Below are 19,396 nucleotides of genomic sequence, written 5' to 3' on the forward strand. Positions count from 1 at the left end.
AACAAATGCCCAAGGTGGCTTACAAAGTTCCCTAATGAATAAAATAAGAGAAGAGGAAAGGGGCTGCTTTACTTTCCTTATCTGTTGGTTTTCTATGTCAAATCTCTCTCAAGTGGCTTCTCCTTCCATCACGCTCCCACTCCTAAACATGTTTGCACAATCAAGACAATGTCACAGTGCAATCCTATGTTCCACTGTGTTCAATGAAACCTACACCCAGGTAACTTTGCAGAAGACTACAGCCTTCAATGCCTTTAAAAAAAAAAAAAAAACTGTGGGCTCAATTATTTGATGATCTCCATTACCTGTATTTGTTGAGGGTCTTTTTCTTGGCTGTTGTTCAGTTCCCAGTGATACAGGGGTTCTTGAACTGTGGGGTCCTCCCCTGTACAGGGTATGCAAAGGGAGTCCAGGGGATGCATGAAATGCTGCTAGATTTAGGGGAAAAATTCCATGGGTACACATTCCCCTCCCCCCCCCCAAGATTACATTTTAATATTTGTCAAAGTTCTTCTTTTTGCCATTTATGTTCACTTCAGGAAAATGGCAAATAATAATTGAAATAAAACAAGCAAAAAGTATTTCGATGGGACGCACAAACAGTTCAAAATTCTGTTTGGGGTACATGAGAAACAAAAGATCAAGAACTCTTGCAGTAGTTGGATTTCAAGCAAAGAAGGTGTGCTAATAAGTTCTCAAAGCACACATTTAAATGGTAACAGTATATTTCTCCCTCTCCTCCATCTGAATGTGCCAAACTTCAGTGGAAATGAGGTGGAACCTCTTTCTTTTTTGTAACGATGCAAGACGAACATTATTACAATAACACAAGGCCAGAAATTGCATCTAGCACTGTGTCTCAGTTGGAGGAGCAAAATTCAGAATTACCACAAGACCTCTATTACGAAAATGGAAGGGCTTTCTCATTTTCTTCCCCTTAGAAAATGGTCTGTGATACTGTACCTGAAAAGGAAAACTACCCCTCAAACATGCCTCAGAAATAGGAAAATGAAGTACAGTGGAACTGGGCCATCTGAAGTAGCAGCCAACATGGTTTCAAAGGTTGGAACATCATTCATATCTGAGGAGGAATGCATGAACCTTACTAGATTCAGAGAACTGTTCCAACTGGCCGAAACCACGTCTTTTTCTCCTCCCACCTGCAAGCCAGATGCAGGGTTTTTTTTTGTCCTTAAGTGCCTTGCTTGGCCTCCATCTTGTATCTGTTGGAGTGGGTTATTGACTTCTGCTGCTGTGTCTCATTGGAACCAAAGTAGGCCCTATCATCCATCAGCATACCTTCTGAAAACCCAGTTAAATTGGATATTACTCCTTAGGTGGGCCAGGAGGGTGATGCGCTTTCCAAATTACCTCTGCATGTGGCTGAATGCTGCGCAGACAGATACTGTACTCCATGTTTGTTGGAAGTGCTTAAATATTTTGAATCAAGATGCCCATGTGTTTCACATATGCTGACATAAAGCATCTGAATTTTCCTTCTTTTGATAGAACATATGTGTTTTTGATTAGGTAGTGTGGTAGCATTATTGAAATGGCTATATTAGTGCAATAGTAGGCTAAGACTGTTTCTCAAACTGTGGGTTGGGACCCACTAGGTGGGTTGTGAGACAATTTCAGGTGGGTTCCCATTCATTTCAATATTTTATTTTTAATATATTAGAATTGATGCTACCTATATATATATGACTATATATGCCCACCTGCCTGCCATGACTGCCTGCCCACCACAGGATGCAGTGCATGCCCCATTGGTACGGCTGCATCAGCACTGGAAAATTGGATAAGATTGGGCCCTCATTTGTCTCTGATTGGAGCCCTCCTGTCACTGTTGGAGGGCTGAAAATGACACAATGTTTAGCTTCCTGTTAGTGCTTCCTGCTTTCTGTTAGCATTATGAAAGCTTTCTGTTAGCATTATAGCCTTATGAGGAAAGGCTACGGTGTTTGGGCCTCTTCAGCCTAGAAAAGAGACGCCTGAGGGGGGACATGATTGAGACATACAAAATTTTGCAGGGGGTGGACAGAGTGGATAGGGAGATGCTCTTTACACTCTCACGTAACACCAGAACCAGGGGACATCCACTAAAATTGAGTGTTGGGATTGTTAGAACAGACAAAAGAAAATATTTCTTTACTCAGCGTGTGGTCGGTCTGTGGAACTCCTTGCCACAGGATGTGGTGATGGCGTCTAGCCTGGACGCCTTTAAAAGGGGATTGGACAAGTTTCTGGAGGAAAAATCCATTACGGGGTACAAGCCATGATGTGTATGCGCAACCTTCTGATTTTAGAAATGGGTTATGTCAGAATGCCAGATGCAAGGGAGGGCACCAGGATGAGGTCTCTTGTTATCTGGTGTGCTCCCTGGGGCATTTGGTGGGCCGCTGTGAGATACAGGAAGCTGGACTAGATGGGCCTATGGCCTGATCCAGTGGGGCTGTTCTTATGTTCTTATGAACCTTGGATATGGAACTCACAGATACGGGGAGAAACCTGTACTCTTCCCGCTCTCTGGATCCAAAAAGTGGAGAATGGAGCAGAAGTGGGAAAAATGGAGGAAATGGGAGCAGTGGGCTAGTGTAGGGGGTTCCATTCCCCACTTTCTTTTTTAAATCCAGAGAGTGGAAGGAGGAGAAGCATCAGTGGAGGCAGGCAAATGGAGGCAGGTGGCAGGGATCCCCCCCCCCAATCCTCTTCTTGCGGCAACCTCTTCAGTTGGTCTTATGGCTGGTCCAGTCCTGAGTTCAGCTTGAAAACAGATCGGAAGGCATTCCAAAAGATGTTACACAACTCCTACATCTTCTGTCCAGTCATGTTCCAAACGACATTCACTTTTCCAGCAAACACCATCGAAGCATGCAAGACCTAAATCTTGTTCCATGATGGGTAAAAATTTGCAGCTGGAGAATGAACTGAGAACATTACAATGGGATACATTGGAAAGGAAGGCATAAATTATGTTCTGTGTCCGTGAGATGTCTGAATAAGAAGAGAGGATTCTGTCTCGGGATATTGCTGACTGCACACGTTGTACACTACCCTCCTGCCACAGACAAATTCCTCTGTGAATATTGTAGTGTTGCTTTGTGCGAGCTTCTCTCTCCCCCCCCCTATTTTCAGTTTCTATGAAGTGATAGAAATTGAATTCCAGAGTACTTCCTGGAGCTTAAGAATCGGCTGTGAGGATTCAGTGGCCCAAGGCACAGTTCAAGGATTTTAAAAGTCCTGGCAGACATTAATCCCCAGGAAATGCCCTCCGGCAGAGTTGTTACGAGTAATACAAGCTTAAAATTGAAACAGAACATACACAATGGTGAAAGAAGTTTTTATGGTTGATGTATTTCCTGTAAAGGCTCTTTGGAAACGGCTCATGCCCTTTTCTGCTCATCCGTCAATCAGACCGTGTGGGATATTGCTCCGTGGCCTAGCTGAGCCGGTCAAGTTAACAAGGAGGGCAGGATGTGCTTTGCGTTCAAGGGTTCTTTATAAATTATATACAGTAAGTTTAGTAACATGCCTAGATGCAAGTGGTTGAGTATGTAATGTTCCCTGGGGATGGTGGTACTAAATTGCCTATCATGAAATAATTATTTTCTAGTGTAGAGTAACCAAGAAAAGGCAGAATATTGATATAGCGTGCAGCTGTGACATGGAGGTATGTGCTGCATGTTACGGTTGGGGGGGTGGCAATCAGGGGGCCTAGGAGAAGTAAGAAAAAATATTTTTCCCTTACCTCTTTGTAGGCCTCCTGATGACCTAAGGGTCTCCTCAGACCTACGCCAGTTATATAGCTGTCTTAAGTCCAAGCAGAGAAAAGGGGAGGGATTGGTCAAAAAAAAGTGGCTAGAATGGCACACATTGGTGCTGCCAGTATCTTCCCCTCCCTCACCCAGTCTGTTCTCTGCCCTCTCCCAAGCCACCCCAAAACTTCTCCTGCACTCCCTCTCCCTCCATTGTGCAGTTAGCTGCATGCTACAGCCTGGCAGACACAGGATTGGGCTCTTAGGTACAAATCCCTGCCCAGCCGTGAAGCTCACCACATCACTTTAGTCAATTCCTATTTTCAGCCTAACCTACCTCACAGACTTGTTGTAATGTTAAAATGAGGGGAGCCCCTCAACCCCTTGAAGAAAGGCGGGCTGTAAATGAATAAGAGGAACATCACAAGCTGTCTCTCTATTCGGTGCTTCACCACCACGAGGTTCCTCCAGCCTTACAGACTCTTTCTTTACTGCTCTCATTGACGTAACAGTGGGAATTTTAGTAACTGTTCATTGAACAGGTTTTCGTGTTGAGAGTTTTAGCTAAATTCTTATACATGTAAGGCCCTAGATATGAGAGAGAAAGAGATTAAAAATACTGAAGAGAATAATAAAGAGCAGCATGAGTTAAAAATGGTAGATTGTGTATAGCCACTCTGCTGTCCTGATATCCCTTTGAGGTTTTCTGGAAAAAGGAAAAGTAGGATAACTAAGGGCACAATCCTAAGCAAGTCTACTCAGAAGTAAGTCCTGTTGTGTTCAATGGGACTGACTCCCAGGAAAGTGAGGTTAGGATTGCAGCCTAATATATCCAGATTTCAGCAACAGCACATAGGAGTGGGTAATCAGTAAGACTGGTAAACTTGACTATCAATGGGCAGTGTAAAAACAGATAAAGAGAACAGGGTCATGATTTTTGCTTTTTAAAAAAATGAAAATTTCAAGATGAAGGCAGGTAATCCAATGCATGCTTTCCTTAGAGCAAGCCCCATTGAAGACAATGAGACTTACTTCTGAGTAGAGAAGCAGAAGTGCTTCTTTTGCTTTTGCTTGAAGTGGTGGAGTTCTTCCCAGACTAGCATGGGTTGCATTTTATTGTATTATTTTTGCTATAAGAAGTAGGAGGGAAGTTGGAGTACACTGATGACATTTGCTGATGACCCCAAATAGGGAGGCAGTATTATTACCACAGATGAAGATCAAGTTCTGCAGAGTGAACTGGGTAACCTCGTGAACTCAAGTAATAAGAAATGGAATGAGGTTGACTGGTACAGAATGTTGCAAACACAAGAATGAACATTTTTTTGCTATCATCTGGGAATTCAGCAGATGGAAACAGCAGAGAAGGAAAAAAGATCTAAGAAACAGATATGCAGAAACATCATGGGGGTCAGCGTACTGGAGTAGGACTTCTTGTGTACGGTTAACAACTAGTGCCTATAGAATGGCCCAGAAGGCAGAAATCACAGGAAGGGTTGTAATTACAAGTGAAAACATACTAAGGTGACATCTGTATGGTCTCTCAGAAATATCAATATTGTTATGATATTTTCTGACAAATTGGAGCCCTGGGATTTGGTACAGACATTCGTCCAAAGCATTCTGATTACTAGAAAAATCTGAAAACTATACATTTGTATTTCTGTCTTCAAAAGGGGGGGGGACTCAATGTATACCCCACAAGAATTATGCTATTTCTGTGCCACCCAGCTTTTTGACAGCAATGCTTTTCAGTATGAATGGAAGTGAAAACAAAATGTAAAAGGTTGGTTGGGCTCAGCTCTGGTTGTGACTTATTCCTGACTCATAGTTTCATCTGGATTACAGTAGAGTCTGTATTGGAGCAAGGTATTTAGTGGCGTGACTAGGTATCCTTCACACCAGTTGTTCAGGGAGTGTGGAAAGGTTCCTTACACTTGGGACAACATTTGTCCCCTTGCCCCAGAGTAAGCCCTAGCAGCCACAACAGGTCGATTCATACTTGTGCCAGAAATATCGCTTGGCAAGTCCGTGTTGATCCCTAGAAGTAGATCAAGCTTGGGAAGGGCCTCAAGATTTGGTGAATGTTGGTGCTGCCAATCCTGCCCCTGGGGCCTGATCTACCCAGCTTATCACCTCCCCATTCCATCCTCCCCCTGCCCCATTCAGCCCCCACCCCTGCACTGGGCTTATTTGCTTTGGTGGGCATCTGTTGCTCCACCATGCCAGAGGGAAGGCTCTGGCCTATCTGCCAGCATGCCTGGACCTTGTGCTGCCACAACGTACTTTATGGCATGTTTGCGGCAGTGATGCTAGCGGAAGATTTGTTCTGCCAGCATCCACCTTCAACAGGATTGGACCATAAACTAGATAGACTGACAGCCCAGTCCTGAACTGACCAGTGCAGTGACGCCAAAAATGGCTGCAGCGGCATCCTAAGCACGCAGGGCAGCTGCCACCGGCTCCTTGGGGAAAGGGGAATAAGAGAAGTAGCCCCACAGTGGGGCTACTTGATTCTGCGGCAGCTCTTTAGCCAGTGCAGAATTGAAGATATGGCCCAACACAGGGTTCTAGATCCAGTGGAGCTTAGTTCTGCCAGTCCTGCCCCGCTCCCTCCCTGCCACACCTCCTCCCCACCCTCCTCTGCCTCAGACCGCCTCCTCCCCGCCTCCCTCCATGCCTCCACTCTCCTTTTCACTGCTTAGTGGTCCAGGTGAGCCACCAGGCGGTGGATCGCGGGCCCAGCACCAGAGCCGACCCAGCATGGGCTCATACTGGGCTAGCTCTGGCGCTGGGCCCACGGTAAGGCATACAAGCATGCCTTATGACCCGTTTGCAATGGTGCACGCCGGCAGTGAGCCGGCACGCAAGGCTCAAGATTGGGCCCTGATTCAATATAACATAGCTTCATAGGTTCACTTCTCTGCTTCTGACTGTTTGCTCCCAGAGTAGCTTTTTCCATTTTTAAAAAACCATTGGCATACCTCTCGGTGTCTTGCATGGAATGTTTGCTTGACCATGAGAACTCCTATTGCCTGCAGTCTTTACTCCTAACATTATCATGAGCGTAACAGACAATGCAGAATATAAGGAAAAAGCCACTAAAATTGGCCACCAAAGTTCTGCTTTAGATTTCATGCTCTTGGGAATTGCAACCTAGCTGTGTAAACTAGCGATGTTGTATATATCACAGATTTCACAACACTCCTGATTGTCACACTGAGATCTCATTTCTTCACTGCTTTTTCCACATCTGAGGGACATTTGCTGTGGAGGCTTTACCTGTGGAAGGGTTGTTTTCAAATTATCTAGTTCACAGGAAGCCAGCAGGTGGGGTCCTCAGGAACGAACTGGCCTCCATAATCTATTTTTGCACAATGTGTCCAGCTGTGTCAGATGTCTCGTAAGATCAGGAGCTCAGGGAGAGCTGAAAATAGCACTTATGCAGACAGAGCAACCTAGCCAAGGGAGATTCTTTGTCTGAGCCTGGAAGACCACAGAGTGCCCTGGTGAAAGAGGGGGGCAGAACCCCACCACCCTTTCTTAGTCTAAGCTTCCTCATTGAATGAACCTCAAATAGATAAAACAGTTTTCGATGAAATGTCCTCTCTTTGTGACACGTCAAGAATTCCAGTCATCAGCAATGGTTCTGAGTCTGACTGACAAGCTGGTCTTCCGGTTCCAGAAATTTGAACTATTTGTGCAAGTGGTAGGCGTCAGAAACAGGAATCAGGGGCAAGTGGTCACCTAGTGGGGGGAGAACTGTGGGGAGATAACTGAGACTCTTCCTCATTTCTGGAAAGATGCCCTTTGAGAATGAAATATTTTAAAACACTAAATTACAATGAATTCAAGAAGAAGGCTAGTCAGCTGACATCCTTTGGCTAAAAAAAAGCAAAAGAAGAATAGGCTCTCTGCTTTGTGGAACAATGACACATTTTTCAAAGGTACATGTGCTTTCACATGAGTGTGTGTTTGTATATGCCCCACCCTCAAGGGCAAAGGTCAGGGATTAGTGTACTCATAAATCCTCTTCACTGATGAGAGATAAAATAGCTGGAGGAGGCTTTCTCCGAACAGCAGCTGGGAAGGGAGAAAGTATCGCTCAAGTAATGGGGAGAGCAAAGCTGATGCTGCAGGAAATACCAAAGAATATAAACATTTTGCGCTGGTGAGATGAGAACGCTGCTGTAATTGAAAATGTATAGGAAAGAGCCCCAGAATCCACTTTTCTCCAAGCACTGAAGGGAGATCTTCCTTAGAAACGAAGAACACTTTCCCAGGTGCAGGATTTAAAAAGCAACAGTGAAGTTTCAAAACTGGATTCCTGCCAATAGTAAAACAAAAGAGCAGGACAAAATATGAAATGCTGCAATTCCCTAGGTCTTGTAAGGCACTAGGAAGTGAGGGAGTATTGCGGTTCTTTCTGCAGTGGAGTATCATTAGGGAAGGAAAGAAATGCGTTTCTTTTCTTCTTCCCTAGTTTCTTGCATTACCTAATAAAGCTCATCATAGGCCTCTTGTTATTTTAGTTGTGCTGAAAGCAAGTCTTGTGCATGGATTCCGACAAAACCTGTGTCTGGATCATATCGCTTGGATCACTGAAATTCCAAGCCAGTTTACAGCTCAATCCTTTGCATGTCTACTCAGAAGCAAGTCCCACTGTGTTCAATGGGGGCTTATTCCCAGGAAAGTGTGCATAGGATTGCAGCCCTGGTCCCCAGCCCCTCACCAAGTCTGCGAGGTGCAGGTACCTAACGATGGGGCTGCTTCTGAGAACCAGACCCTAACCTGTTATGAACACCCAACAGAGGTTCATCAGAATGCTCTGTGTAGTTTGTGTCTCAAAAAAGCTGAAGAAAAGTGTAGCATACCAGCTATTCAGCTGTGTAGCACAGCAGTTATTCATCCTGGGAAAACCGTTTTGGGAAGCCCTGAAAAGGCTGGAATTTTGTCTTCATGAAGAAAGGAATGAGAGGGAGGGATGACGACCAACTGAATAATGAAAGTAAGAGGACAAGCCTATGCATGTCTACTCAGAAGTAAGTTCATTGTGTTCATTGGACACACTTTCTTGGAAATTTGCTTCCAAGAAAGTGTGTCTAGGATTGCAGCTGAGCAGTCCAATCCTACCTAAATTCCCCAACGGGATGCTGCGGCACTACACTGCATCCCATGGGGGAATTTAGCAGGTGGGGGAGGTCACCTCGTTTGTTCCCTTGCCCCAGGGCAAGCCCTAGCCTCCGCTGTAGGTCAGCAGAGATCTGCATCAGTGATATTGCCCTGTGCACTATTTAGAAAAATAAAACTTTCCAAGGCACACACGCACGCGCACATCCCACGTGAAAAAAGTTTTGGTAGAAATTCAGGGCCATGTATATGGAATTATTATTTGGACAGCAAATAGTAAATGCTGTCCAATAGGGACAGGTAGGTTCCTGCCTACCCTATGAATACCTTTAAGTGTGGGCCCCTAACTTGGACTAGACCATTACCTGCCTGGGAGTCCAATCCTATGCATTTCTACTCAGAAGTAAGCCCCATTATAGTGAAAGGGGCTTCCTCCCAGGTAAGTGAGGACAGGATTGCAGTCTAAGGCCTTTAAAGCTGGCATCACAATTTGACCCTGAGGGCTTACCAGTCTTGCAGCACTATGCTGGAAAGTCTCTGGAAACTAGTTCTGATTGTTGTCTCACAATTCTTCTTGCCTCAGGGCAGACCCCATTTTACCCTACTTGTCTCTAGGCTTCATTGGCGTGCCGCACAGTGGGGGGGGGGGATTTTCACCTAGTGTAAAGTTTCTTCTGCAACTAATAGAAGTTGTTTTTTTTTTACTATTGTAAAAAAAAAAAAGGTGTGCAACCCAGATTGGAACCACGAGAGGGGCAAAGTATTAAAGTCTTCTAGTTCCTCGTCATTACATTATCAGTCACTACCCTGGCACATATTTTTGACAAAATCAAAGCTTCTAAAGAGCTCATTCACACATTGATTGTCTCATGCTGTCAAGCCTCCTGATAAATGAAGAGGGAGCATTTGGCAAATTCTGGTGTGTGGATTGCCTTCTGAAATTCTTGACCTTCACAGTACTTGCTTGTCGAAGCCTCTATTTATGTGTTTGTTTTAGCACTTTATATCCCACATTTTCCCCTCCTGTTACGGAGGGCTGCTAATAGCTAACAGTGCCAAGTTGAGAACAACAATCAAAACCCCTAAAATACAACCAAAAAGGAATAAATCAGTAATTTTCAAAGCAGATCTGAAGCAGCAGGTTGAAACATCAAACTAGCACCACAGTCAAGAGGGGAGGGCCAACTGAAATCCATTTTCGGCTGGCACCAAAATTGAGTTAGCAAGGGTGCTTCCTTCCTCTCCTGTGGGAGGGAGTTCCACAATCTGGAAACAACCACAGGGAAAGGTCTTTCATGTGTAAGCTGCCAAGCATACTTCTCTCAGCAGCAGAATATACAAAAAGGCTTTCCTGTATATCTCTTCCTGTGGGAAGAGATAGTCCCTCCCATGGCCTTGCTAGCCCAATGAATCTGCTGTCTAGTTGTGTGCCTTGCTAATCTGCTGATAATGGTTATGTTAAACTTTCAGTTTAAAGCATCCACCATATGGAAAAATCATTTTCCTTCATCGCATTTGTATGCGCTTCCTTGCACGCCACAGCCACCCACCGTGTTCCCATAGCATAAAAGCGCCATGTTCATGTTTAACAACGTGAATAACACTGAAGCATCTGCACACAGTGTATGCATGCAGGCAAAAAAGAGCCCCTAAGCAAGATCAAACTGATATTTGATGTCAGAGAAATACATGAAGGCAGTTTTTGACACCCTGTCTCCATCTTGTTTTCCAGAGGAAAAATGACCACTACTCTCTTTCCGTCAATGTGTCATTTGAAGTGAAAAAGATGCCATACAAAGTTCAGCCAGCAAAGTACCCTGAAGGAAGCATAGCGGTGAGTAACAGAGAAAATAACCTATTGATACAAAACATATGCGTTATTTTGGTCATTGTGATTCGTATTATGGAAGGTATTTATAGATGGGAAATTCAAGATAACCATTTCCTGTGTTTTTAGCAGGCAGGTTCATCCTTTGACTACTATTTAAAGGAAATTTGTGTGGGAGAGTTTAAAATAATCCCAGCTTTTGCAAAATAATTGTGTGTCTGCTGTAATGTGCTCAGCAGGGACCAAAGGTCTACCTCAGCTCTAACTCGGTCTGTGCTGTTGGGGAAAGGGGACCTCTCTCTATGCTGCCATTTACTATTTATCTCATTTCTCCTTTGACATGGTAAGATTTCTCCTGGAAACCAGTTTTGAGCTTTCAGTCATTTGTTCAGATTGTTTTAATGAGAAAAATCTCCTTTTCTGTTTCTGTTTGGGGGAAAGGGCAGTAAGCAGGGCCAGTGAAAGACCTCCTGAACTGGCGTGGCTCACCCCTCTGGCACTTGGTGCCATGATACTCAAAGTCAACCTCCCCCAGAACCTGACCCAGAAATAATTATGTTGACACCACCAATTACTTCTGGGTGGCCAACTACTGTTTTTTGTTTTCATGAAAAAAGCAGTTGGATCATTCGGAGCAGCTCATAACTGCTTCAGGTGTTGTGAGGGGAACCTTCATTACATGGTACCTGCGGCCCTGGCATGTACCTCCCCTGGCTCCCCCTTAGCTAACCATTGCCTGGCACCTGAAGTGGCATGCTAAACACTGCCCTCCTTATCTGGGCATATGCAAGGCCTGTGCCGCTTTCACTCCTTGGATCAGAAAAGGAAGAAGAGGCTGGAGCAGAAGAAGAGGATGGAGAAGAGGAGAGTGATGAGCTAGCTAGAGCACCAGAGGCAAGGAGGCAGATTTGGGCAGCTCTTACCAGCCTATTGCCTTTGGTACCACCTCAGTTGGCTTCATAGATGGGCTGGTTCCGGCTGCAAGGTTCCTGGGTTCATAAGCTGCAAGGCAGAAGCTATCTACACAATGAGCTCTCCTCCTCTTAAGCTTTCTAGAGCTTTTTGTACAGAAGTAGCAAAAGTCCATACTTAAACAGAGCCAACCAGCTGCATCCATGGTGCTGACACAATCAAGGCTGACCGATACATTTGCAAGCAATGCCTTGCCAGATTGGTATGGATTTCACATACCGATCCCTTGACGGGAGCCACAATTCTGAACAGCAACCATTGTTCAAGATATTGACCTTGACTTCTTTTATTATAATCTTGGACTGTTATTATTAAACACATTCTTGATTGCATCCCTAGTGCAACGGACATAAGAACTGTGGCAATGAAAAACTCTTATTTTGCTATCACACCCCATCACAGCTTTAGACAGCTACCTTCTGTGCCAAACAGCTCCTTTCGTTCTCCGTTGTACTAAAAAGGGCCTCTGCTCACGTCTTTCATCATTCAGTAATGCACCAGATAATATAACTTGTAGATCTCTAATTAAGTTTATCCGTGAGGGCAGTTTATTCCTATGCTACCTCTCCCATTTCCAGAAATGGCCACAATTGCAAGAAGGAGCAGATGATCCGATCTGTTTTGGGGTTTTATTTTTTAAAAATGGCAGCTTCTCAAGTGTCGAGTATGTGGAGTAACATAAACCTCTTTGGACTGCCCATGGCAGAAACGTTGGGATAGAAATGTTATAAAATTAAGAGAATCTGGCAACATATTTCTCAGTATTTGATATCACAAGTTCAACTGTCGGTGTCTACAACAATTAAGCTCCACTTTATAAATGTATTCTTGAGGTCTTCCTGGGCAGCTGCAGACTTCACACTCAGGGCTTTCATGCAGACATTTCTTTGTCTGAAATAGCCCATACGTTCAAATCATCAGTTACCTCCAACAGTGGCTCCTTGTACACTGTTCCAAACCATCATCTTGAGTGGAACAATGGAGACTTTTCCATATCTTTGGCATTCTAGATGACAGTCAACATCTAACAGCTCAATCCTGAGCTGCCCGGGGCGCCCAAGCTCGGCGGCACCGAGAAGGGCTGCTGCCAGATCCTGTGCCTCCCGGGCTACCGCGGAAGGCGCCTTGGGAGAAGGGAACTTTTGTCCCCTTCTCCCAGGTAAGGTAAGCAGCCCCGCAATGGGGCTACTCACTTTACCGCTGATCAGAAGGTCGGCGGTAAGGTAAAGGCACTCATGTAGGGTACGGAGCCCTACATGAGCGCCTTGGATCCTGCGGAGCAGAGCTCCGCTGACCCACCCCCCTCCCCCCAACATGCCTCCAGTCCACCCCCTGGCATGTCTCCCCCTGTCCTCTCTCCACCTCCCACCAGCCTCTCCCCTCCCCGGATCACCTCCTTCCCATCTCCACCCCACCTACTGTGCCACAGCTCAGCAGTCCAGGAGACCACCGAGCTGTGGAAGCTGGGTGACCACCTCTCGCTAGCCCAGCACTGGTTGGCGCTGAGCTAGCATGGGCGGGAGCCTTACGGCATGTCTGCGACAGTACCACCGAGCACAGGATTGGGCTCTAAAGTTCCTATACAATTACCAGGTATGGTGGGAGCAAGGAGTGAGAAGACTTGTAGCACCCTCCATATTTTAAAGGCAACATCCTTAATTATATCACTAGAGAAAATACGTGAGGACTGTTTCAGATAAGCGCCTCCTCACGTGAAAATAAGCTGGCTTGGTCAACACGTGACTAACTGTACCACCTCAAAAATAAATTTATGAGTGGATTCTCTGTATAAAACTGTATAGAAAATAAATGATTCTCTGTATAAAACTCAGGGTACTGTAACCAATTATCCTTTGGATATTAATTACACACCTTTTGGGGACAGATATCGAGCTTAATAAATATAATGGTGCATCGTGTGTGCTATTAAGAATAAGGACATGCTCCTCCGCATAACCAGACAAATAACATCATGAGAAAGGTATTGGGAGATGGGGACGGTTTGAGCCAATAAACAGGCTCTTCTGGTCTACCTCATGGCTGGCTTCTCTCTTTGATGCCCATTCCACAGAGATGATTTACCTTTAGGCTGGGGAGCAGAATGTTTTGATCCTTCATGTTCATTGCTCCTCCAAAGATGTTCAAAGATACCACAGTAAAAGATGAATTCTGGTTTTGTTTTCTCAACGCATGTGTTCCATAGCAGAAACACATGCTAGTCAAAATGGCTGCTAAATACCATCTCCATCTGTTGCTCTCAACAAGTCTCAGATGCTATACTGAGTGACCTGATAAGCATTTTTACAGTACTACTTGAGAATGAGGCACGTTATTCTGCAGAATTGATTTACTGCCAGATGCCCATAAATTCTTGGGAAAACGATAGCGTGTGTTTTTTTTTTATGTCCTCTCAGATCTGACCATGGTAGTGGAGTTTTGCCAACTGTACAGCTTAATGTGTTATAGGCAGACATCCTTTTGAAGTTCCTGCTGGCAATTCTTCTTATTTTCGCTCTTCCTGAAATCTATCAATAGTTGATTGAGAGTCTGTCTTGAAGGGTTTATTTGAAATGCTGAGAAGCTGTCCAGTGGAGTGATGCCAGTGCAGACAGAGGCTGGAAATTTTGCTTAACCATCCTTTAGCATAATTATAATCCAGAATAAAAATCATGTATACAGTTGCTTCTGCATAGAACTACATACAATTTCTATACTATACTCACACAATAAAGTTGCAGAGGTTGTTTCTACAAGGTTGTGGCTCTGAGTTACACAAATAAGAAATTCTTAGTATTTCAATCAACTTTGCTGTCTTGGGAAGTTCATGAGGTACCCATTTCTCTGTGGAACAAGCAATTTCACCCACTAGAAGAAACAGCCCTGCTATTGTTTGTTTTATCCCTGGTTGAATGAAAGATGAGTCAAGAGCCAAGAACTCCTGGTTTTCTTTGAGAGGTCGTTGACTCTCACTTCAACTTCTAGCACCCCTAATATGAGTTGATAGGAATTCAGGACCAGTTCCCATGATAAGCCTTTCTGAGTCAGATCAAGCAGCCTTCTCCTCCAGAATTCTTTTCCCAACAGATACTAGCTAGAAGCTTACATGGTAGCACGCATGATGTCTAGTTCCATCAAACATATCCCTAGCATCTGCTAGGCAGATTGTAAGGTCGGCAGATTATAAGGCTTCTGTCCTTGCAAATGCTGCTTAGCTGTCATGGTTCCACGTGTTTCTATCTTGCACATGGAAATGTGTACAAATGTGTGCTTCCAGCAGGGCCAGCCCATCCATGAGGTCAACTGAGGGCCCAATCCTATCCAACTTTCCAGCACCGGTGCAGCCGCAATGCAATCCTGAGGTAAGGGAACAAATGTTCCCATACCTTGAGGAGGCCTCTGTGACTGCCTTGCCACCACAAGATGCAGTGCACACCCCACTGGCACAGCCGCACAAGCACTGGAAAATGGGATAGGATTTGGTCCTGAAGCTGTTGCCTCAGGCAGAAGATTGTTGAGGGATAGTCATCCCTATCCAGCTACTTGCCTCTATTGCCCCTCCTTCTGCTCCTATATTGGAAAAGGAAGAGGAGGACAGAGAGGAAGAGGAAACATGAAGGGAAGAGAGCACTGAGCTAAATCACTGGAGAATGGGAGGTGTAGATGCTGACATATCATTGGGTAAGAGGAGGCAGGATTTGGCATACCACCCCAGACATCAGGAGGTCTTGGGCCAGCCCTCATTTTCAACACACACATTAAGGAATGTACCTGGCATATATGCTAAATTTTTTAGTATGTGAAGTGGCCTATATGAGCAGCCAGTGCTTTGCACACAGAAAGCTCCTGGTAGCATCTCCAGGTAGGACTGGAAAGATCCCTAGATGGATTGGTGATCTGGCTCAGTAGAAGTCAGTGTGGAAGTATATGCAGGGTGGAAGAATAGTGGCAAACCAGCTTGTCCCACCAGAGGGTTCACAAGCAAGCCACAAAAGCAGCAACACTTTCCTATTTGGCTGTACCGGTTAATAAAACTGAGCCATGATAAAGCCTGAATAAACAGTCCTTGCAGCACAGCAGACAGCTTCCTTCAGATTTATCGACCTTCTGGTCAGGATCCTAAAGAAATGCATGACTGTGCTTATCATTGTGCTGGGTTTTGGTTCCACTGGACCTCAGTAAGCATTCTGAGACTGTCCTCATTGCTTGTCATCCAGTTATTCTGTACATAGATGGAGAAATGGCAAATGGATTATTAATTTAATTGCTGAGTCCATCCTGCTAAATCACGCCATTGTGACTCAGGATATTTGGAATATGTCTGGGTTGTGATCCAAAGAAAATGTGTCATAGTTTCCAAAATCATTAGAAGTAAAAAGTTTTCATTTGGGAAAGATGCAGGATAATTCTGAGAATGCTGTCAACATTACACAGAAACTGCTCCCTATTGAGTCAGACCGATACTTCATCTGTCTCGGTATTGCTGACACAGACTGGCAGCAACTCCAGGGTCTTTCCCAGTCCTACCTGGAGATGCCAGGGATTGAACCTGGGGCCCTCAGCATGTAAGGTAGGTGCTCTGGCACTAAACTATGACTTAGTGCCAGATTACCCATCACCCTCCAATAATCCTTTATATTTGGATGTGATTTGCCAAAAAGTAACGTTCAAAATTAAACATTCAGTTTATTAAACATTTAACATTAATAACATTAATGTACATTAATAATAATATTATTAAACATTTAACATTAACATATTAAACATTTATTAAACATTTATAATTTATTACAGCGGGAGTATTTAAAAGCATGCTTTATTATATATTGTGCCCTTTGTACATATTCTTAATCAAATGTTTAAGAACAAAATAAAATCTATTAGAATGTGTACTGATATCACCTAGGTTACTATTGGCATAGTGTGTATATATGTATGAACATTCAGAGGTTTCAATGTTCTGTGATTTTAAGCGGCATTTCCACAAAATCAATGTTCAGACATATTTATACTAAACATGCTTATGCTCCCTGTGAAGTGTATTTATACAAGAGAGTTATAATGTGCAAACACACATGTCAATATTAATTATGATACTGAGCTTTTTCAAAAATGTAAAAAAACTGTAGATGTTTCTTTGAGAATAACATGCAGGACTATTAGAGAATAATTTATGATCTTTCCGCCCCTGAAAGCAAAAGTGATTAAAGTTCAGAGGAAGGACTGCTGTGCACACAAGTATCAATAGTATTACAAGAAAAGTTTGTTTACTGGAGATCTTAACTCTATGGCCATTAACTCAGAAAATGGTAGACAACTCAGAGCCCAGTCATAACTCCCCCAGGCCCAATGCAGCCACGCCAGTGGGGCTCACACTGCATCCTGCAGTGGAGGGACAGTCACAGAGACCTCCTCATGGTAAGCCTCCACTTCCCCAATGGGTCTCCTTGGGTCTACTGCAGCTATTTTAGGGCCCAATCCAGAGGAATGCGTGCTGGTTCACCATGGGTGCGCGCTGTCGCAAATGTGTCATAAGGCATGTCTGTGACTGTTACCACCTGCCCAGCACCAGAGCTGGCCCAGTGTGAGCCCACGCTGGGCCATTGCTGGTTGGAGGCTGGCAGTCCGCTGCCTAGCACTCGCCCAGAGCACCAGGTGGTAGAGAGGGGCATGGGGGAGTGGGGGAGGTGTTCTGGGGCGTTCTGGGGTGGTGTTCTGGGGCGGGGAGAAGGTGTGGCAAGGGGGAGGGCAGGGTGGGAGGGGGTTGGACCAGTGGAGCTCAGCTCTGCCAGATCCAGAGCCCCATGTCAGTCTTCACAGCCCAACACAAGATGTCTCTGCACCAGCTAAATAGCCAACACAGAGGCAAGAAGCCCCACTGCAGGGCCATTTCCCTTACCCAGGGAAAGGGGACGAATGTTCCCTTCTCCCACATAGCTGCCACTGGCCGCCTGCATGCTCTGGATGCTGCGACAGCCCCCATGTCAGGCAGTTTAGGATTGGGCTGCCCATGGCATAAATCCAAAGAGAGTAAGGGAGAGGGAAGTGGAGAAGGGATGGGGATAGGATCGTGGCACATATTGCTGCCCCCTTGTTCCACCCCCTCCTCCTCTGTTCTGCCTTCTGCCATCTCCCTTTCCATTCTCCCATTCCTTCCCCTCCCCACCCCATTCCTTCCACCGTCCACCCCCACAGATGCAGGCAGAGGCAATGAGGCTGAGGCAGTAGGTCCATCACTCCAACTGAGCTACTGTCAGAAGCAACTGCATCAACCTGCTTAATGGGCAGTCTGGCCCTGGCAACACATAAAAGACCGAGAACATGTTTATTTTTACTGCCAGTATTTTCATACCTTGAAGAAGCTCTAATGCTGGTTTTGGAAGGAACCAGACTCTTCTGAACATTCCTGAAACATTGTGGAAAGCAACCATGGGAAGCAGGAACCACCTCATCCCAAGTGCCCTACAAATGGGTTTCTTTCTGTGTCATGGAAAAATAAGGTGGTAGAATTAATACTGTCTAGGACTTTAAATGCTCCTGATTGATTATGGAGCAGGCAGCACAGTCTTATCATTAATGTTCTGGGAAGTTAAAACATTGTTTTAAAATGTTTTAAGTTAAAAGGCAATAGCGTAACTAGAGCAGTGCACAATAGTAAGTAGTGCAGGCTCCAGAATGCAAATTTAAGCAGCCCCTCCCACCAGTGTCATAGCTATGGAGGTACAGGGGGTAGCAATTGCACCGGGCAACAGGCTTTAGGGGGCAACAACCTGAGCTTTACACTAGTGGCCAAAATTGTGAAAAGCTTGGTATTTTTCAGATAATACCATCATGTTATATACTATTTGATGCAGAATTTAATGCAGAATTATTAACTGCGTCAAAATATCTCTATAAAATCAGAGGGTATAGCCAGATAGCTGGAAAATAAACACATCTGCATTATGTAACAAAAACTGGATTTTCTTAACTCAAAACTGACCAATGAGACTGATTGTTCTGAGAGCCAGTTAGGTGTTGTTAAGATACAGCAGGGAACCAATAAGGTGTTAGTATGGGGGGAGCCAGGGAAAGGAGGCATAGAGCAAGTGGGCAGCAAGCTGCCGGGGGGAGGATGTGGATTTTCCCCCACTTTCACTTTCTTAAAAGCCTGGGCATGACATCACTTCTGGGGCATCATTTTGAGCTTGGCACCGGGCTGCACAATCATTAGCTACATCACTGCCTCCAACTTGCCTTTGAGCAACACTGTTTCTGCCTGAATGACTCTGAGGGCAAATGGGAGGAGCTGCTTACACTTGCATTTGGGCGCCTGCAGTCCCGATTTTACCATTCTAACTACACTACTGGTTCAAAGCCACTGCCACCTGTTCTTTCAACCACCAGTGGTCGTTTATGCTCTTGGCTTCCAGTCTTTCATCTACTTGCTCTCCCGAGACAGCAGACACTGGAAAATATTAGTTCTCTAGAACCTACTGCACCATGTCTGGTGGCAATCAGAAGTATGAAAATCAGTGCTCTCACCAAAATTACAAAAAAGCAACACTTTGAAGGGACTGTCAGAATTTCTCCTGGAGCACATCGTCTGAGAATTTGTAAAGGAAATCACATTTTCTGTAGGGCAGGTGACACTTCACAGAACTCCAGATTCCATCTATGGCAGTACCCCAGGGTAATTCTTCTTGACAGAGAAATAAGCAGGCCACTCTTT

The 19,396-nt window shown here is 44.8% G+C and overlaps 1 protein-coding gene across 1 annotated transcript in view; it reads left to right on the plus strand.

Annotated features, from left to right (window-relative positions):
• The window catches only part of ITGA8 (integrin subunit alpha 8), a 142,230-nt gene that overhangs the window by 113,059 nt on the left and 9,775 nt on the right, over positions 1 to 19,396 (plus strand). The window contains exon 28 of the mRNA XM_066629122.1: positions 10,621 to 10,722. Within this exon, the coding sequence (XP_066485219.1) occupies positions 10,621 to 10,722 (102 nt within the window). The remainder of the gene's footprint in view (positions 1 to 10,620; positions 10,723 to 19,396) is intronic.

This window comes from Tiliqua scincoides, chromosome 5, assembly GCF_035046505.1.
Source record: "Tiliqua scincoides isolate rTilSci1 chromosome 5, rTilSci1.hap2, whole genome shotgun sequence".
NCBI classification, from domain to species: domain Eukaryota; kingdom Metazoa; phylum Chordata; class Lepidosauria; order Squamata; family Scincidae; genus Tiliqua; species Tiliqua scincoides.